This window comes from Pleurodeles waltl, chromosome 6 (assembly GCF_031143425.1).
Source record: "Pleurodeles waltl isolate 20211129_DDA chromosome 6, aPleWal1.hap1.20221129, whole genome shotgun sequence".
Classification (NCBI taxonomy): domain Eukaryota; kingdom Metazoa; phylum Chordata; class Amphibia; order Caudata; family Salamandridae; genus Pleurodeles; species Pleurodeles waltl.
The window spans coordinates 1,429,494,072-1,429,516,086 of NC_090445.1; the positions used below are offsets into that span (position 1 = coordinate 1,429,494,072).

The 22,015-nt window shown below is 41.2% G+C and overlaps 1 protein-coding gene across 4 annotated transcripts in view; it reads right to left on the reverse strand.

The window, feature by feature from the left end:
• Positions 1 to 22,015, reverse strand: part of DLG5 (discs large MAGUK scaffold protein 5) — a 1,179,851-nt gene that overhangs the window by 568,146 nt on the left and 589,690 nt on the right. For all 4 annotated transcript variants that reach the window (XM_069240807.1, XM_069240806.1, XM_069240808.1 and 1 more), the window contains 3 exons: positions 10,462 to 10,574; positions 9,915 to 10,004; positions 5,565 to 5,733 (listed from right to left, as the gene is read on the reverse strand). In XM_069240807.1, the coding sequence (XP_069096908.1) occupies positions 5,565 to 5,733; positions 9,915 to 10,004; positions 10,462 to 10,574 (372 nt within the window). The remainder of the gene's footprint in view (positions 1 to 5,564; positions 5,734 to 9,914; positions 10,005 to 10,461; positions 10,575 to 22,015) is intronic.

Genomic DNA, 22,015 nt, shown 5'->3' on the forward strand with positions numbered 1-22,015 from the left:
GCTTTACAGTGATTGCTTTGATCATTCAAATCTGATTTGCTTATAATGTTTTTTGTGTTGATATTAGTTGTTTTTGTTTGAAATAAGAGGCGTGAAACAAAAAATTGATTGGTCACAGGGTGGAATGTAATGCTATTAATTGTGTTTGACCAATGACTTTGTGTTTAACCACTGCACATATTAGTTGCTCAATGTTCACCAGTAGCACATTATATGTTTTGTTCAGTTTAGCTGCCTATTGGCTTTAACATGGAGTTAGCCATTACATTCTGTATTCAGGTCAGCTGCCTATTGGCTTTAACATGGCATTAGACATTACATTTGGTATTTAGGTTAGGTGCCTATTGGCTTTGACACGGCATTAGACATTACATTCTGTATTCAGTTTAGCTGCCTATTGGCTTTGACATGACATTAGACATTACATTTTATATTTAGGTTAGCTGCCTATTGGCTTTAACGTGGGGTTAGACATTGCAGTTGAGACATTGCAGATGAGCTGTGTTTTTTCCAAGCTGTGATTTTCCACAAGATGGACTAAGCTGTTTTCTTCACACCAGACCTTAGCTGATAAGAGCACGTAGATTTTGTGTGTACCTCGCAATCCAGTCTGAGAGGGAGGGAGCTCGGGAGAATTGGCCACTCTCCAAGTTTCTTCGGTTCTCACACTGAGTTTGCTTTTAAGGATGACTCAGCTACAGCAGGGGTAGATTGAATCTGCTTGACTTCAGACAGGAACATAGACGTCAGTTGCCTGTCTCCCGTTTGGGTAGAAAATCTCTTTCTTGCAGTTGACCGGAGTCATCAACTTGCAGGCCCCAGAAAGATGAAGCTGAGCTATAGGCCCTACGGTGATGAATTTTGACTTTTATGCTTTGCTTTGAAGTTATGCCATAATATAATCACATATATTTGCTGTGCACATTGCAACTGAGAAGTACTTTGATATATTTTGCTGTCATTACTGCGACTGCTTTCCAACGTGTGCTTCCAATCTACTAATTTCGTCTCTCAAGAACCTCGTGGTGGAGAATTAATAACAATAAATGTCTTCTTTAAACTCAGAAGTGCATTCCAGAGAGGTTCTGTAAGCTCGGTTATGAGATAAGAGCAGGAAGGCAGAACACACCTCTCATGCAAATAGGCTTAATGCACCCTCTGTTATCTGTCACTCACACTCGCAAAAGAGGCCTACTAAAAATGAGTCCACGTGCAACATCAGATGGCTTCGCTGCATGGAGTTCCAAACCATACATTGATTGTTAGAGCAAAAGGCCCAGTAACATGTTTCAAATGCCCATGATTACCCGCGATTACTGTACTCACTGGAACAATGCTACGTCTGTTAAAATAAGGGTAGTACAAAGAGTAAGATGTGAAGTGTTCTTTGTTTTCACAACTATGTCAGTCAACCATTTTAGATGCACTGCTCTTGAAATTATGTTTGGATTACAGTTCATCAGTACAAGCCTGGATCAAGTGCCAGTTATTCCTCATGTAAGTCTTTTTTACTGATATCAGGATGGAGAACTACACAGGAGGAGAAAGCACAATTTTCAACAACAACCCCATTCTTTATGGTATTTTCACAAGTGCTTGTTGGGATATATCTTTGTTGGCACCCTCACTTCAGGTCTTTGGGAATCTGCCTCACCTTGTCAGAAAAAGTACAGTGTGAGAGGTGTGGGTGTACATACCTTCATGGGAAATTCTGAAGAGAGACCAGACAGAGGGCTCATTACTACTGCACCTCCTGTCTGCTCTAAACAAATTCAAAAATGACTTATGGGTGTCAGAGAAGGTCCAAAATAAATGATAGCATCTAGAACAAGAGGGTTTTTATAACACACTTAATTAAAGAAGAGAACAATTGCCCTGCATATGCTCTGGCAAAGCATACAACAGAACACTTCTGAGGTAAATGTTTGACAGCCTGAGCCATAAACTGTTTGGTGAAGCCAAACAGTTCTTGCAGTTGAGCCAGTCTCAAAGGATTTCAGATCATCATCTATTTTCAGGTAGGTAGGAGGTATGGCATGCACTGGACTGAACACTAAGTAATACTTGAAGAACACCTGAAACTCAACATTCTATACTTGGGGAACTTTTCAGTGGCAGAAACTGCAGGATTTTCTATCATCGCTTGAGCAGTTTATCATGGGTACTAGTTTATCATTCTCTGGGAATCTCACCCAACTTAGGTGGGGCGTTTGCACCTTATATGAAATCACTTTCCTCAAAAACGTGTACATGTTTGGAGCGGAGGGATTTTAATATCAGGGTGGATATACCAGCTGTTTAAATTCCAGCCAATTACCTTGAATCCTGTGAGTTTTCGATGTAAAACAACTGATTACTAAACCCACATAATGTTTCAAGTCATACTATAGATCAGAAACTTCCATGGATTATTTCCTCTGATACTTAAGACTTTCTGGTTACTTAGTCTGACTGCCTTGCAAATGTGTATTCACAGAAATATGAAGTGGGTGAGTCTCAATTTCAAGTATCCTGTCACTCCGACATTATACATCAAATTAACAAAGTTTCTTCCTTGGAGATGAGCTTGGATGTAGAAATAGCTCCTTCCATATTTCAAGCTAATATTCAGAAAAGCAAAGATAATATTAGTACTTGGGTCATCCAAGTGCTGGATAAATATCTGTTTGTCCCAATTAAATTTTTTCACACATCCCGCAGGCATTAGATTCACATTAGGACTCACAACGTGAAATGCCTCTGGAAACCATTTATTCTGCAGGAGACATGCAACTTTAAAGAGGGTCTCTGGGTGTACAGATTTTGTCTTAAACTTGCTTGTTTGAAATATTGTTTTGACAAGCTTTTAGCAGGCAATAATAGCACATCGAGTTTTGTTTGTATTAAAATCGTTTCCAATCCCAATATTTGCCAAATAAGAGTTCCTGCATCGCATGGACTATGCAATGCACTTTCTTCAAAATGTTAATGAAAAAAATGCAGCTTAGCTATCAATCTTTCAATTAGGAATTTCCTCATGTTACCACAGACCTTAGGTCCAGTATAGCAACTGCACAGATTTTATTCTAATTTCATTTTACCATTTCAGAAGATGTGTTAAAGCTTCTGAGATTAGTAAAAATAGGCTCAGTTATCGCCCCCTGCCCAGTTAATTTTTTTTTTTTTTCAACAAATTGACTCCTGTAGTTGGTCTTTCAAACTTTGGGATTATCAATTCTATCTTCAAATCAGGCATACTTACAGAAAAATGGAAATATGCCTCTGTTAAACCACTTCTGAAAACAACTTCACTTAATCCCACCAATCGAGGCAACTTTCATTCCTTTTTCTCTCTAGCCTTTCTGTGCTAAAATATCTAAGATGGTAATCGACTTGCAGCTCTCTACATTTAGGAGGACTCGTTATTGAACTTTGTTCAGGCTGGGAGAAGAGCCAATCCTGGGACTGAAGTTGCACTTATGGAAGTGCTTAACGAGCTACAAATGATTTTGAATCAAATTGCAGAGCTTATTCTCCTCAATCAGGCTGCTTCATTTGACAATGTCTGCCATTCCAATTTGGTGAACAGACTTGCAATAGACAGCATAAGGGGCCTTGATGACTGGGCACACACATTCATTACAAACCAGAGCCAATCTAATGTCCTATCTCTGTTTAGCTCATTCGCAAATCCTTGGATGAGCAACTCCTGGAGGGATCCCTCTGAGCCTCACTCTTTTCAGTCATTATGTGACCCCCTTAGCCAAGCTATTTCTGGAATTTCAACTGTCGTTTATGAGCTACACGGATAGTACACAAATATTTGTTAGACCGGACGGTACTTGTGTAGTGGCTCCAATACATTTTCTACAATGTTTGAAGGCAGTGACCAACTGAATGGCAGGGAACCACTTGAAGCTGAACTCTCAAAAATAGGAAGTGTTTATTATTAGTGTATCCTCTATTTGCTGAAACCCTAATTGATGGCCAAATATTCTTGACCAATATCCACTGGCAGTCGGAGTAGTCAGAAACCTCAGAATGATGTTTGATGAGGAGACTTCTTTTTTCGTGACCTAAACAAGGTAGCATCTATCTCCTTTCAAAGTTTGAAGAATTTCAGGAAGCTTCCCGCTTACATTTGCAAGGAGGCACACTATTTAATAATTCAAGCTTTAGTTAGATCTCACTTAGGTTAAGCCAACAATCTGTACCTAGGTTTACCTTCCCACGCAGTACAATGACTTCAGCTCGTGGCAAATTGTGCTTCACTTCCCCTGTTGGAAAAGCTTAAGTTTGTCCATATTTCTGAGCATCTTCAATCCCTACATTGGCTACCCACAGATATACATTGTTTTCAAATTTTTTTTATTTTTTTTATTGGGTGTAAGGCACATCTTGGACAAGGCCCAGACTTTAAGCAAATCATTTTCTTAGTATTCCCAAAGTAGGACATTACATTCTTCCTCTGCCCACATACTTCAAACACCAAAAATCAAAAAGAGTTGCCAATTAGACAGTTTTTTTGCCTTTCAAGTAGCAGTTAACTGGAATTATCTTCCTTTAACTTTAAAGAGGGAAACACACCTGTTCAAAGTTTGGAAATTTCTCATAACCTAGGTTTTCACACAGTAGCTTACTATTTTTTCTATACTTTTAGGAAACCTTGAGGTGACTGTGTGCTATTAAAAACAAAACTAGTCCTACATCCTTTATTGGCTCTGACTAGTAATCCTACTTATGCCTTACTCCTCCAATAAAAGGACACACGTTCCTATGAAAAGTAACATAGCTTGCTGTGTTGACTCAGTACAGTAACACCTGTTATTGAGGACTTGCAAAAGGATATGGGTTCCTTGCATAGACCTTTCGCTTCTTGTTTCAAAAGGTGGTAATACATTCCCATCTTGTCTAAAACTAGCTGCGCTTAAATTAAAAACAGTGAGAGCAGTATAATTTTAATTAATAGCACCTATAATGCAATAGAGAAAAGCTAAATTATGGGCTCTCCCTACAGTGTGATGAGGGCCCCGAAGTATCAAATATCACACCAATGTTTATTTTCATTAGGCCGGATGGGCCCCCCTTTGAATAGCTGTGAGCCACTTGGAGGTGTTCTCCCATACCACAGGGGCTGTAAGGGGCTAAGTTACACCCCTGTCATAATGAAGAGGTAACAAAAGGTGGTTTGTAAAGGTGAGGCAGTCGATTTACAGAGCATGGGCTTGTCCTATTCCTTCCACTGCTTCACATGTTCAGTGACCAGAGTTAATAGGAAAAACAAAATGGAAAAATGACCCATTTACGTTCAGTGGAATTAGAAAGGACACCTGTGCAGGGTATTGGGTAAAAACAGTTTCCCACCCAGATATTTGGAAACAGCATTAAACCCAACCCACGATGCTTAGATATCATTGTTTCATTTAGATAACAAAGATCATTTATATTATGAAAACATGCTTACTTGAACTTCATTAGTGAGATCAATTGTGCAGCTAAACGGAAACAGGTGAATTTGAAAAATGTATACAGCAGTCCCCCTTTTAAAGTAACATCCTACAAAATAACATTTATTATCAGTTTACCTGTCCTTCTTTCTCTCTCCAGCAGTTACAGGGCTGACAGAAATTCTTGGCAGAGTAGAGAGTGAATTTTGAGACTGGTTGCTAGAAAAGGAGGATGTATCAAGGTTAAGTGATGACTGCGGTGGAGTAGTCAGGCTAGGACTGCTGCGTTCGGAATGAGACACTGAACCTTAACAGAAAAATACATGAAAATAAAATACAATAAATTAAAATAGTGCAAGAGACTGAGTTCAGATCATCTTTCTACTGGTTTGGCAAACTTCTCAAAGCCCAACAATCAGAACAATTCCAATAACTATGTTGAGCACTCTTGTCCACGCTAGGCATCACTTCAGCGCTGAGCACCTTGCTGGCAGTTTAACAGCTCACAATGACTCTCCAATTAGCAATAGTTTCAGTAGCAGTTTAGCACTGCCATGAAATGTGAACAGCAGTATGGAAATATTGGCTGCTGACCACATATGAACCACCAGATAAAGGGCTCTAACATGCCAGTATTGTATAAAACCATTTTCTATTGTGAAGCTGAATGTGAAAATGCCATTGCTGCTGCCACATGCATGTATATGCATTGCAGCATATCTGCTTTTCAAGCTACCCACATAGGCCACCTGTTCCTCATGTAATTCTTGTGAGCCCTTGATGACCTTTCTTCACTGAGGTCAACCTCACTTCTGGGTAGCATCCCAAACCTAACGTCCCTGCATTTCCCACCATACTGGAAGGCACCCTTCCTTCTTTCCCCTGCACAGTTGTGCTTGCTGCAGAATCTGCCCACCTATGCAGCCCATATCATATACTTGCCCGCATCCCGAAAGCTTGAGCTTTCGCTACTGATAGTACATATCTACTTCCTACTGAGCACTTTTGCATCATTATCTATCTGTACACCACAATATTCTTCTGGGATACACAGTGCCTCTACAGACTGCCTTCTTCATGCTTTGAACAGGTCTTGTCGTTGTATCCAACGCTGGTCATGTCTCTTTTAGTTCCATCAGCAAACATGTTAGATCCTACATAGTGTACTGCAACTGGGCACTGACAGAACATTCATGACTTCCCAGCTCTGAAGCCATTCACAAAATGTTACTTACATTGGCTGGCTTATCATCAATGATTACAACTACATTACAATTACTTTACAAGCAAGAGGGCGCCTTATTAGTATCACTAAGTGTCCAATGCCTCTTACAATTTACAGCATTCAGCAACACGGCTCCTACTTTCACAGAATAGTTTGTTTCAAAGGTCTACCTTTACTACACTGTCCAATAACCCTGCACTTCAGTTGGTCAGTCATACTAAGTGTACACAGACAAAATTCCTTCAAACGTGAAATCTTAGTCCGGTGATGATTGTGTCAAGATTCTTGCTGCATTCCAAAATTAAAATTTTTATTCCAGCAAACAACATTTCTAAGCTAAAAAAAAAAAAACACGATAATCAAATTGATCCTTTCATATTGGTTCAATTTAAGTGCAATACCTCCACAGGCAAGTCAAAACTGCTCAGCTGGTTCCACTCAATCTCTATATCTGGAGGTGTAAATTGTAGATAAATCAGGACACTGCCCTGTTGCAGTGACAGATAGTCCTCCCGAAAAGTTAGACAGAACAGAGGGTTAATTCTTATAATCCATAGGTCAGAATACCACACTTTCTTGGCTATCGGGATGGCCTGAACCCAGTCCATCCTAACCTTCTTTAGAACAATGGGGAAGGAGTATCAGCAGTGGAAGGGCAAGACTTAGTGTATAAAGCACAAGTTTCACAGAGAACATTGAGGAAGAAACTCTAGTATGCAGTAAATGTGGGGGCAAAAAGGTCAACCCGAGGCAAGTCCCACTCTGCCAAGATTCCTTGAACCACATCCAGGTACCAATGTAATTCGTGGTCCACCAGATTAAGACTGCTCAGCTTGTCCACCCGAGAATTAGTGAGCCTGGCCAATGATTGACTCTCAAAGACCCCTTGGAGGTCGACCCACTACCCACGTCTCAGCACTTTGCAGCACAGTACCAGAGACCCCAAACTATTATGGTTCGTTGCTGCACCATATGTTGGTTCTGCTGTCTGTCAGGACTTGGAACAGCTTCCGTTTGATGGAACTGAGAAAGGCCTGCAGGGCTAATTGAATGGCTCACAGTTCCTGGAGACAGATATGGTGTTGCCTAGGAGACCAAAGGTCCCAGATTTCAACCTCAGTCAGGTGACCACCCAAGCCCAGAGAAGATGCATCAGTCAATCCTATGAGCTCTGAGCGATCCAGTGAGAACGGTCTGCTGTATATCAAGTTGGCATCTACCAGCCTCAAATCAAGGTCACTGCATACCTCTTCTGAAATAGCGATGTTGTCCGAGAGTCAACCGAGTTCTGAGTCCTTTCCATGCTTAGGATCCACTGCAGAGCTTGCATGTGCCAGCGGGTACAGAGAACTAGTAGAATGCATGCAGCAAGGAAACCAAGAAGCCTTAAAACCACTACTGGAATTGGGGTGGTGCCTTGTATAGGTCTATGCTTTCTCTTCTGGAGGCAGGGCAATGCTGCTCTGGAGTTTGATGGCACTATCTGTCAGCTTGTGGGAAAAATTACTTGAAATGTTTTGATACAGTCTGGTACCTGGAGAATTCATAAGGTGATGAAGCTGTGGTTAAAACTATCCATAATAATTTGGAAATTCTGAATTGTAGCTACTGATATACTATACCTTTAACTATGGTCCACCTCTCTCATCTTTAGATTCCCCCACCAGAAACCAATCAATGCTAAAGGAGGAAACACCCAGATTGGTCAAATTTTCCAAAATAACCCAGACTTGTTTTGGGTATGAAACAGTTTCCCCCCTTCTTCTGTGATCAGTGTCTCCTTTAACTCATCCCAGGTCCCTTGAAACATACCTCATCCCAGGTCCCTTGAAACATACCATCATAATGCCTCCATCTTTAGGAAGCCACAGAAAGACCCTAAGTCCTGGGTAACTAATGGGCTAATTTCTAACTTACCATTCCTTAGCAATTTCTCTAAAAGGAGGAAGCCAGACAGCTTAAAGAGAACAAACCTCCCACTGCATGAAAATCAGTTTGAATTTAAGCAGAGAAGGCACTGAGAATCTTTTCAAGCTAATGTTAGTGATGAACCACTACCATTCCTAAAGGCAATAGAGAAATCAGCCCTCAATTTCCTAAATAGATGCTTAAGCATTCTGATACCATTGGTCACAACATACTGCTAGAAAGTGAACTGTGATTTCTGGACCTTTACAGGAATAGATCCAACCAGCCTCTCAAAGGGATGTAAGCAAAAAAAAAATGCTCAGTGGAATTGTCATCCACCTAGACAATAAGCAGTGCCTCAAGCATCATCCATATCCTGCTTGCTCTTCAAATTATACCTCACTGAGCATTATCAGGGAAACCTTCAAATGCACATGGACAATACTGAAACACATTTCCAACCGGGCAATATGTCACTGAAGCAGGTGAACAGTTTATTATGTCTGGACCAGATATTTCATTGGATGAAGGAGAGCTTCCCATTTATGAATGGAGCCAAGAGAGAACGCAATCGGGGGGTTGGGCTTTGCAATTTAAATGGCCTTCCAGTCTAGTTGCATCCGCTGCAATGTCTCTGAAAAAGGCACCTGTGGGTTCATTTTTGGATTCTGAACTTTCTAGCACTCTCCATGTGAACGCGGTGGTCAAGGCATCACACATGTGAATCGCTCTTCCTAGAAAGATCATGCCACTTCTACATCAGGCCAACGGGGTGGAACTGAAAAGAGCTTTGCTGAAAGATTGATGGGAATACTCCAACATCCTTTGCACTGGACTGCCAAAAAGGCAATCTGCAAGACTGCAAGGACTTTAAACCCAGGTGATCAGAGTCTACCTGAGTGTGAAGAGTTGTGAGCTGATTAGTTAGCAATCAGGGTGCTTTCACTTGGTCCCAGTTGATATTAAGATAAAGTATAAAGTATTGTGTGGAGTCCATAATGCCAAATTGGTGAAATGTTGAAGACACTTCTAAAGTCTCACTCCCAGTTACAAACCAAACAGGACTCTGACCTTTATTTCTGGAAACATATATACCCACAGACTACTCAATCAAATCAAGCACATTGCTAGGACCCTGTATCTTTTCAGGGTCCTGGAGCGCAGAATATATTAAATATCAGCCTGAAGTCAATCCAACAACATGCAATTACAGAGGGGCTGAGAAAAGGTAATCTTCCTGCATGCCTTTAAATAATATTATTATAACCAGAATATTGCAGCTAATATTTTGGATTAGACACAGGCTAGCCAACCTGTCCTGAAATTGGAACGGACAAAGGAAGGCTAAATTTTACCTCTGTCTGAGCCAATGACAGCTCTTTGGTAGCGTGGTGTCAGTGGGATTTTGATCCGTTCTGTCCTGTACTGCAAGTTGCTTGAAGAACCTATTTAAAAAACACGAAATGAACACATATTGTAACTGAACTAATCAAAACACAAGTAAAACCAAAAAAAGAGGGTGCAACTCTAATGTAAATGTACAGCATGTTGCAGAAGCCGGGATAGCTATTCTGTGGGTGGACTCAATTTTTAAAAACACAAATTTACAGCAAGAACAACAGCAACCTCTTCTTCGATAATTTAGTAGAACATGGAATAAAAGCTTTCCTCTCCACAGTTTAACATTGACTTAGGACAATAACTTCAGTGTCAAAACGAGAAATGTAGAAAATTAACTATTCAGGTATCTGTGATTAGTAAAGCAGTGAGAGGTGGCAGAGACGTTTCAAAAGGACGGATGAGTTAGAACATTAGGTAAAACTGTTAGAATGAATAAAGTTAAGATAATCATATTCATAAGCGTGAACAAGGCAAAGCAAATAAGCTTTAAAATAGAATTACCGAGCCGGGCACTAGAGGGTAGTGAATTTGAATTATGTGAAGCTCTTGTCCTTGGGGGCTCTGAGAAATCTTTATGGCTGAGATCCAAACTAAGACGACCTTGATGCTGAATGCTAAATAAACAGAACATTCAAATTAGACAAAGGAAACCCCCTCCTTCATTTCTAACAATATAGCAAATCTATGTAGATAACACATGTACCATTACTACAGCCTATCACAATAATTCTTTCAATCTCTAGTTGAAGATGGGATGCTCATAGTTGAAAACCCTCATACATAAAATGTTTCAACAAAACAAACATCTTCATATCTCATGGCACACAAGCATATAAGATCGATGTTGGCTTGAGGCCGACTACCAATTCCGCCCAACAGTGCTGCTGGTAAATTCCGTGCATGACGATATTCTTTATTGTGTGGCATTATGCCTTTAAATGTATGCAGTTTTATTCGTTGTTTGCAATATCTTCGTATTGCAAAAGGAAAACTCAAACAAATTATTAAAACATATATATATATATCAATGCTAGTAACCCATCTGCCAACCCATCAGTAAGCCTTCTAATTACCACAAAAGTTAAACCAGCACAGATTAGTTGAATTTGCCTAAGCAGTGCTTACGAAATTATTGAGTCATGTTTTGCTTTTTAGGTGTTTTAATTCTGTTAGTTTGACAAATTATTTTATAATGAAATATAACCTTTAACATAATGCACCTTTTGGTCAGCCATAGTTGTCCATGATTTCCATCTAGGCAAAAGAGGTCAGGCTTACCCCCAAAAAGAAAATGGTTTTACATGTTTGTGGAACATGGAATTAGGTGCATGTTAAATAAAAATAAAGCTGTTCAGGAGATGTAAATATACTGAAGCACTTGGAACTTATCTTCAAAAACGGACTAAAAGCCTTGCAGATAATCTTCTGCTCTAGTCAAGTTGCAATCATTGATATAGATATCAGTGAGCCAGCCCTTCAGCACAGCGTAACTAAGGTATTAAAACACAAAATGTAAGCATCTTCTAAATTGAATGAGACCGTAAATGTTGCTGAGCTACTTGTGAAGACTGTTCATCCAGTGAACCCATCAATGTGAAGATGCTCTTCTCCTATTCTACTGTTCTTGAAAGAAGCACTAATAAACCAGTCCTTGTCCATAAACATCAAAGGTCAGTAAGGAGTACAGACAACACTGTTGATTTAAAATAACTCTCACTCCTGCTGATTTTTTTTTTTTTTAAACTAAAGAGAGGATCCAAAATGTAATCCAAAGCATTACTGGAAGCCAATGTAATTTATGAAATGGAGTAATGTGTTCCAACTGTATCACCACAGGTGTAGCAACGTTCTGCATTCTTTGCTGGCAGCAAGTAATCTATTTGGTTGTTCCAGTAAAGAGTACTACATTAATCAAGCCATGATACAACTAATATTGGCTCTTCCATCTTCAAAGAAAAAGATATCAGTTTGGACAACATCCGAACATGGCGGATACTGGTCTTGGAATGCTTGCTGTTTAGAACATACCCCAGGGCTCTAACCCTATCAGAGAGGCATCACCTAGTATTAGCTATAGTCCAAGCTTTTGACCATGGAAACCAAACCAACTACTGTAAATTGGAATTTCAAAAGAGTTAGGATTAAGATAGTTATCTCAAATCCACACCTGAATCTAATATCTGAGAAGGCATCTGCATCAGTTTCAGCATTACCAAACAAAAGACAGCACTAACTGGGTGGCATTAGTGCAGATGTGGAAACCTCTACCCTTACACATCCCAAAAAATCTGAAGAGGCTTCCTGTAAATATTACACTGCAAATGGAATAGTGGAGATCTTTGAGGCACAGCATGTTCAAATTAATAGTACTGGAGCTGAAACGCCATCAAGATCCACTTGGGAGCTACCGTTAGCAAGAAAAGCCTAACCAAGGAAACACGCATGACGGAAAGCTGACAACTAGCTGCAACCATTTGTGAAAAAATTTAGATCAATGGTACTGAAAGCACCGAAGAGCTCAAGTAGTACCAAAAGGGCAGACGTCCCTTGTAGTCTGCAGTTTCCTCTAATCTATTGTGGATGGTCAGCAATGTCATACTTCAAACAAGCAAAAACCCAGTTATAAGACACTCAATATAGAGGCAAAACAACTGTTCTGAGATTCTCAGTCAGAAATGGGGTCTGGAAAATAGGATGATGCTAGACAGATCTGTTGGATCCGGTTGGGGTCTGTTGATTAGCGAGGATATCCAACCATGTTTGCAAGAAGTAGGTACTTTGCCTGATGAAAGAAATTATTAATGATGCAAATGATAACTGACAAAAGCTATACTTAGTTTCTTTACTAAGGAACACAGGCAAAAACCTCTGTGCATGGTTACATTCATGGAGTGGTGCTAATGATATATTCTGCCCCCTTAGATGAATTCTTAAAGAATAAAAGGGGAACAAATTAGAAGCCTGCAACCACCTCAACTTTCTGGGCTCATGACAGAATTAAGTGTCCTATGTCTCACAAGCTCATCAGAATTTCTCTTCTTTATGACTGAAAGTTTACTTATTATAAACTTTTGGAGTTTGAGCAGAAGCCACCCCATGCAGGGCACTCCCACTGGTAATGTAGAATCTTATGGAAGTAACTTCTGTGAGAATGTTTAATTGTTCTTTTGTGCCGTTTCCTGCTTCTGTCACTCAATAAACTTGTCTGACTCAGTCAACCTCCGACTATAAATTCTATGCAAAGGATCTACTGCAACTGTGTCAGCATCTAGATTTTTGTATTTTGTAATTTTGGTGGATGATTTTAATTAAGTTTTGGGCTTGTTACCTCACCAGTAAGCGGTTAAGTCTTACTGGCTACATCATCTAACATCAATGCAAGTCAAAGAAGGTGCTCAGCTGTCAACTTAGTTTAAGCCCTGTGATCCTTTCTCCAGAACCTCTTTGGTAAAGATAATGAAATCAGAGTCACCTCCATAGTCAAATGATCAAGAAATAAGAGCATGGTCAGATCATGTGAAATAATGAAAATACATTCAAGGCAGAGGGCAGTTCAGCAGCTAGAAGTGAATCTACAGCACAGCCACTGTAACCTATGGACAAATCTGCTCACTGAAACAACGTGCCAGAAGAAAAGCTAGATGCAACCTCTAAATTCAAACTTTTCTCTGCCCACATTTGGAGGTTCCCTCCGAGTATGACAGAGTGCCCATAGTCTCCAAAATGAATTAAATACATCAGGAAGGTGTATGTCTCAGCCTTGTAGGTCTATAAACACAAATGACTGTAGGTCACAAGGTTTTGGTGACTCATTATCTGGTTGTGAACAAGCATGGCACAGACTCTATTGTTAGATTGGCATCTTCATTTACAGTAGAACACACAAAAGTGATGGATGGAACGCTTGAATTAATTTAAAGCGCTTCTAATCCCTAAATTCTACATTCCAAGCCATTGTTATTTTGCACACTATGCCACCTCTGTTTGGATCCAGCTTTATACAAATCAGTCTTGACCCTACTCCAATGGGAAAAGTCCAGCTTGAACTAAAAAGACAGGCCCTCCCTGAACCGGGAAACAAGCAACCCAGGACCAATTTAGCACTTATTAGGGCTCATCAGCCAAATATAGTTTGGTTCTAATGGCACAATGTGCACGGACCCACGTCTGGCCATACCTGTTCTTCTGAGGCACACTGTAGTATGTGACGGTTGGAATTCTGGAATTAATCTCAGCCACTGGTAATCACTTGGGTCACATCTCAATACATCCTTATTTTGTACACCATGCTCCCTCAGTTTGGACCTAGCCACAAGGAAATCAATTTTGACCCTGCTCCTCATGGAACAGTACAGCCTGAATTGCCAAGTTACGCTCTCCCCGAAACTGAACACAAGCAAACTAGGAACGGTTTCAGCCTTATTAGGGTTCATCAGCGAGTTACATCTTGGTTCCATTCTGGTGGCAGAGATTCATTCAAGCATTTCATCCAACATGTTTTGTATACTTTAGCATGTTAATCTACAGCTCTACACGCAACAAATAGATGCTTACAGGGTAACAATCGGTTCACAGCATGTGTGGCTGTGCATACACATGCTCACCATCAACTGTAAAGCAGTACTGCCCTAAGCAATGGGCAGCCAGTGGACAGTGCAGTGGCCTGAAGCAGAGTTATGAGGACAGTATGATAAATCTAGCCTGATGCCTTGCAAGGTATGCACAAAATAATTATATGTTAAGGTGTACGGAATAAATGAGGTGGCAGCTTCAGAAATGTCAGCTATGGGTATCTTCCCAAGTAAAACCACACTGAAGCCCTGCTTGGTGGTGGAGTGAGGCCTTGGGTGGGTATGTGGGGTCCTTTTGGATTTAAGATAACAAATCTGGATTTATATAATCCACCTGGCAATACCTGCCTTAGATACAGGATGTCCTTAATGGAGTTGTGGAACAGCAACAGAAAGCTGTTCTGTCTTACAGAAAGGTTTACTCCTGTCTATATAATACACGAGAGCACGCTTGATGTCAAATGTGTGGAGTGCTCTCAGCCACGCAGTCAGGCTGCAGAAAGAAGACCAGGAGCACAACTGTTGGGTTAATGGGAATGGAGAGAACACCTTAGGTAGGAATTTAGGGCTGGTCTTAAGAACTACTTAGTCAGTATGGACCTGGAAGGGTTCCTGTAATGCATGGGTCTGGGGCCGGTGGCACACGCTGCGGAGTCTCTATAAAGGATTTAACAACATGGATCTTGCAAAGTAATGTTTCATGTTTTGCATGCATGCAACAATAGCGGCTAGGTGCAGCCGAATGGAGCTGTATACTAATCATGACTTTTGCAGATGTAGGCGGTAGCAAAGGATGCCTTGCACTGTAGGCGTGAAAGGGTTTAAATGTCTCGGGGTAAGGTAGTGGACACTGTTTCCACTTAGCATCATAGCAGGTATGTGGCTTCCTTTAGTATGTCCATACACTCTTGAGGTAAGCAAAGGTAACCAAATTCTAGAACCTCAGAAAGTAGATCACTAGATAGAGCTGCCTAGCGTCTAGTTTCAGAGCATGCTTTGATTTTGTTTAAGGTCTGGCCTGTTGAGAAAATTCTCATGTGGAATGGTAAGCATCTCTGTAAGGGTCAAGAATCATGGATGTCTGGCCCATGTGGGGACCACCAGTATGAGGGTGAGAGGGGTTTGCCACAGCTTCCACACCAAGTGGGAGAGGAAGAAAAGCGCATGCAAATATCCCTGACCAGTTCATCCACAGAGCACTGCTCAACGACTGGGGGTTTTCTGACATTTGCTGATGTGCCCATCCAGGACATTTGCAGAGCAGCCACCTGGAAGAATATGCAAACTTTTACAAAGCATTACTGTTTAGAGGCAATGACAGTGGCAGTGGGGCGGGAACTGCTAGGACATCTGTTCCAGTAATGTTGAGCTATCATGTTCTTTCTTTTCCCTCCATCCTCGTTTGTGTTCCGCACAGTGCCAACTTTCCTTTGAGAGTGCTCTTTTATAATGTCATATGTTAGTATAGGGTTGTTAATGAATATGTAATATCTGAAGTGTTGCTATATAAACATACTGACAGATTTTGACACTTATGTATTCAAAATACAGTGTGCTTCACTACTGCTTGCTACTCGGATTCAGGCATGTGACTCTAGGAAAGTTCCAATACAGGAGTAAGAAAATAAGTTACTTACCTGTGAGTATAGTTCTTCAGTATTGAAATCTTTCATAGATTCACATACAACCCTCCCTCCTCCCCTCAAAAGCTCACCGTTATCCCTATTTTTTTCTCTTTCTTTCTCACTGATCCTTCCAGCACTTGCTCCTTGGAAAATCTGAGGGACTGGAGCTTCTCACAGGAGTGTTCTTAAGAGTGGTACAGCCTGAATGGCTGAGGTCTATCTTTGGTCTCTTTTTTTTTTTTTCTTTTTTAAACAGACTTGGATATGCTACAAAAGTTAAGACCTAAGGACCTCAATACATTATATTTTACATTTCATTGCTATTATTTTACATTACATTGATATTATAAGGTACCTGGGACCCCCATCTCGACAACGGGGAATGATTCAAGCATGTAAATCTATCAAAGTTCCAATATTGGAGTAACCTCTATGTCATTAATTTCTTGGAGGATGGCTTTGAGGGTTAGGTAAATGGCTAAACGTGCCAGATGATTAATGTAGAGACCCAGTTGATGAGGTAGCCACAGACCCTGGATTACTATATTGTTGAGACGTGCTCTTCAGCCGTAAGTGGTGAGTCACCTGTGCAACTGGGTCTACAAAGTTCCTGTATTCCAACGGATTGCAGTATGCAGTGCAGAATGTGATGGGTGCTGGCCCTTGTCAAAACTAAATCTTCCCAATGACCCTCTGCTTGTGAAAACTGATCTGAAAGACACACTTGAGCAGACTCATGTGCAGCCTTGCATAAGGGACAATGGTTATGCATGAGGCCATCTCACTGAGGAGCTTCAATTCAAGTTAGAAGTGTGAGAGGACAGAGTGACTGAGGCAGAAACAGCTGGAAAGTGATTACGCTGTGGGCGCTGGGGTAATCTTTGCCCAAGACTGCTACTAGGTCCAACCCTAGGAAGGGATGGGTTTGAGTTGGTTCAAGGTAAGTTTTCATAGTATTTACCATAAACCCCAAGCAGTGAAGTAGCAAGATTGCAGCTTCGGTGTGGGCTAGAGAGCCTCGCCTGCTTGCAAACTTGATCAGGCAGTCTTCACAGTAGGGAAAGACTTGGGTTTCCCTTTTCTAAGGTTGGTGGCTACAAAAGCTAGACATCTGGTCAAGGCTTTTGGAGCTGTGGTGACTTTGAAGGACAACACTTTGAATTGATAATGCTGTCCACTTAAAACGAAGTGCAGGTAGAACTAATGAGCTGGATGGATTGGAATGTGGAAATAGGTATCAATCAGGTCTAGTGTGGTCATGAAGTCATTTTGCTTCACCAGTGGGCTAACATCTTGTAGGTTAACCATATTGAAATGTTCTGAAAGGATGTGCCTGTTGAGAGTCTTGAGATCAAGATTTCACCAGAGTGAGCAGTCCTATTTAGGGATAAGAAAGTAATGGAAGGAGACACCTTGCCACAGGGTTGAGGGATCACTGCCTCTATGACCCCTTTGAAAAGGAGCTCATGAACCTCCTCCTAATATAAGGACAGTGCGGAGTGGGCTATATGGTGGGACTGAAATGAGCTTGAGGCAGTAGCCAATAGGTGGCCAGTGGATAGGCCCACCAGTTTGTGACAATCTTCTCCCAACGGGGGTAAAAAAAAACTTTAGTCCCTTCCTCCCAAACCAACGCTCGACAGGTCTAGTGTGATTTTTTTTTTTGGGGGGGGAAGGATTAAGAGGGGATGTGATGCAAGTCAGTGCTTGCGGGTGGAAGCTCCCTTGGCGGGAGTGCCTCTTCCCATAACTGTTACTGAGCTGTTACCTCTAAAGGGGCTCCCTGTTTAACTTCTACTGCCCTGCTGATGATTACAGTTGTCTGCGAAAAGAGTGCCTGGCAAAAGTAACTTGAATGGCACCTTTGGCCATAGCTGTGTTGAGGTCCTTTATTTTTTTTCCAACATATCATCAACATATGGACCGACCAGGTGTTCTCTGTCGAGGGCAAGATGGTAAGATGATGCTGCATCTCCGACTTGAGTGGCAGAAGAAGATGGCAGAGGTATTCACTCCCCTGGCAGCTGTATCACTTGAATCCAAGGCACACCTGGTGGCAGTGCTGGAAATGGCTTAACTTTCTTGTACTATTTCCTCCCCTGTTTTGTGGTATTGGTTGGGGGGATATTGGAGGAGAGCCCCCATCTCTTCCTACAGTGTCCTTACAGGAGACCTTCTGAACTGGCAATGCACCAGTGTGTGCAGGCACCATCCGTTACCCACTTGTCACCTTTGCTGATAGGTTTACTTTCCTTCTCAGGAGAAGGAGAGACACCAATGGAATGGGCTGCCGCTCTTTCCATGCCGTGGAAATGATCAGGACATGACCCCTGATGTAGAGTGGATCTCTAAGTGCCAGACTGAACAACTTTTTCAATCCTGGGTGTTACCACCCGAGTTGTGACTAGCTTCTTAAGAATCTCAGGGGCATATTTGGACATCCCCTTAAGCATGGGTAAAGACTGGATAGAGCGCTCAGTTCTGGACAGCATCTCCACCAAAAAGTTATTATCCTCTGGGGGACATACATATCCACGAAATGATGGTGGTTGTGCGTTCGATAACAGGGTGATATGCCATGTAGTCATCTGGAGGGGAAGACCTAACAGGGATATGGTCAATGTCAGGATCCCTCCCGGAGGATCTACATCATAAGACTCCTAAGGATTATCAGTGGGGTGCAGGAAGACTAAGTTGCCAAAGTCCTCTGCTGGAGAGTAGGTGTTAGAGGAGACTATGTCTGAACACAACTCTTTTGACCCCTGAGGGAAAGTTGCAGGAGGAGAGGGAGGGGGTGGCAGGGAGGATAGAGGTGTTGGTGGAGGAGGGAAAAGAGATAGAAGTGGAGTAGGGCAAACAGCATTGTTCCTAGGTTTGTTGAGGTGCAGTGGTGGCAGAGAAAATGTACCAAAATGGAGCACCCTCAAAGGAAAGTCTGTGCTTTTTAAGTAAAGAATTTTCTAAGACAAAGATCTTGCCTGTACATGGGGGGTATGAAGATGTGCCAAGGCGTTTCATACAGCTCCTATAGGAGTTTCTCGAAGATAGGCCTCTCCTCAGAGTCAGTCTTTTTGGAGAAGGAGCCATACCCAATGGATGCCCTGGCATTACAATAGAGCAACTGAACCTGGCGGCCCTAATCAACTCTGGACATCCCAAGTTAGAATATGAAAGAGCCTTGGGGGACAAACCGCTATTTTGTAAGCTATGTGAAAACCTGAACGAATAATGTCTTGGTCAGTGGTCTAGGACAGCTAAAAGCACAACTAAAACCTCCACAGTAAAGCCATATGAGAAGAGTGAAAGACTCAAGTTCCATGCTTGAAGTTTGAGAACCTTGAGATTGGGAACAATAATTGCTCTCATTTTGGAGTAAGAAGCTTCTGTCTCAGAGAAGGCCATGGATGACCACAACTAAGTAGGAGGTCCTGATGTCACAGGCGAAGTACCCAATTTGGAGAAATAAGGATCCTTATGATAATTTTTGTGAACCATCCTGTGCGCAGAGTACAGGCGGAAACAAGCAATGGAGAGTAATTCCACTACATGGAGTGTATTCCCTAGCAAATTCTCCACAGCAAAATCCCACCAGGAATACTTGTATCAAATAGTATTATTGCTGTTGGCAGAAAGGTCTACTACATGGAAACCCTAGTTCGGGAAAATCACAAGCCACAGAGGGATGTAGACGCCATTAGTAAATAACCAAGCACAGTCTGCTTAGAAAGTCTGGTGTCTTTTTTTCCTTCACCACCAGTTGTCAATGACCACGCTCTGCTCACTGCTATTTCACTTACCAAACTGCAGTAGTGCGGTCTACCAGAATCAGCACTGTTTTACTTTCCAGTTGAAAAAAGACAATCTTTAAAGCTAGTTTCACTGCACTCAACTCCAAAACATTAATAAAGAATTATCTCACCTGAAGAGACCACAATCCATTTAAACTGAAGTTCTGAAAATTAGCCTTTCTTTAATGCAAGTTATCTGTAATCATGGTCAAATCCAGTTTCTTGAACCCACTCACCTTTCAAAAAGTTATCCTAATACTTACACCACTGTACATTCTATTATCTCTGAGGTCCCAGACAAACCTTGTCCTTCAGATCCCCATAGAACGTGTTCAGTTAAAACAAATATTTTATTGAAGGCACAGGCAAACAAGTCGTAGGCCAAGGGAAAAAAAAATATATATATATATATATATATATATAAAATGTCACTTATCCAGTGTACATCTGTTCGTGGCTTGAGACGTTGCAGATTCACATGCTGTGCATTATCCTGCCTTCTAGTGTTGGGCTCAGAGTGTTACAAGTTGTTTTTCTTCGAAGAAGTCTTTTCGAGTCACAAGACCGAGTGACTCCTTCCTTTCGGCTCCATTGCGCGTGGGCGTCGACTCCATTTGAGATTGTTTTCCCTGCAGAGGGTGAGGTAGGAGTTGTGAGTATAGTAGATGTGCCCATGCAATGGAGTAGTTATGTATGTACTTAATGTGTATTAAAAGAATATTTATTTATTTACATATTTACAATTTTCATTCAACTAAAAAACGGCTACAGGCTACCAGGGAGGTGGGAGGGCGCATGTGAATCTGCAGCGTCTCATGCCACGAACAGATGTACACTGGGTAAGTGACATTTTACGTTCAGTGGCATGTGTAGCTGCAGATACACATGCTGTGCATAGACTAACAAGCAGTAATCTCCCCCAAAAAGCGGTGGTTCAGCCTGTAGGAGTTGAAGTTGTCTGAAATAATGTTCTTAATACAGCCTGTCCTACTGTGGCTTGTTGTGTTGCTAACACATCTACACAGTAGTGCTTAGTAAATGTATGAGGCGTAGACCAGGTGGCTGCCTTACAAATTTCTGTCACAGGTATATTCCCAAGAAAAGCCACTGTGGTGCCTTTTTTCCTATTGGAATGTGCTCTTGGTGTAATAGGTAATTCTCTCTTTGCTTTAATATAGCAAGTTTAAATACATTTAACTATCCATCTGGCGATGCCTTGTTTGGATATAGGATTACCTTGATGAGGTTTTCGGAAGGCTACAAACAATTGTTTTGTTTTCCAAAATTGTTTCGTTCTGTCAATGTAATACATTAGTGCTCTTTTTATGTCTACTACTGAGTCTGGTTGCGGAAAGAAGACTGGGAGTTCCACAGTTTGGTTTAGGTGGAATGGTGATATGACCTTTGGTAAGAATTTTGGATTTGTATGGAGAACCACTTTATGTTTATGTATTTATATAAAGGGTTCTTGAATAGTAAATGCTTGTATTTCACTTACTCTTCTAAGTGATGTGATAGCTATTAGAAAGGCTACTTTCCAAGTCAGATACTGCATTTCACAAGAATGCATGGGTTTGAATGGGGGGCCCATGAGTCGTGTTAATACAATATTAAGGTTCCACGAAGGTACAGGTGGTGTCCTTGGGGGTATGATTCTTTTTAGTCCCTCCATAAATGCTTTAATGACTAGGATTCTAAAAAGTGATGTTGTTGTGTAATCTGCAGATAGGCAGATATTGCAGTGAGATGGATTTTAATGGAAGGGAATGCTAAATTAGACTTTTGTAAGTGTAATAAGTAGCTTACAATGTCCTTTGTGGAGGCATGTAGTGGTTGAATTTGATTAGCGTGGCAGTAGCAAACAAATCTTTTCCATTTGTTTGTGTAACAATGTCTTGCTGTAGGCTTTCTCGCTTGTTTAATGCTTTCCAAACAATCTTGTGTAAGATTAAAATGTCCGAATTCTAAGACTTCAGGAGCCAGATTGCTAGATTGAGCGATGCTGGATTCGGTGTCTGATCTGTTGTTTGTGTTGTGTTAACAGATCTGGTATGTTTGGTAGTTTGATGTG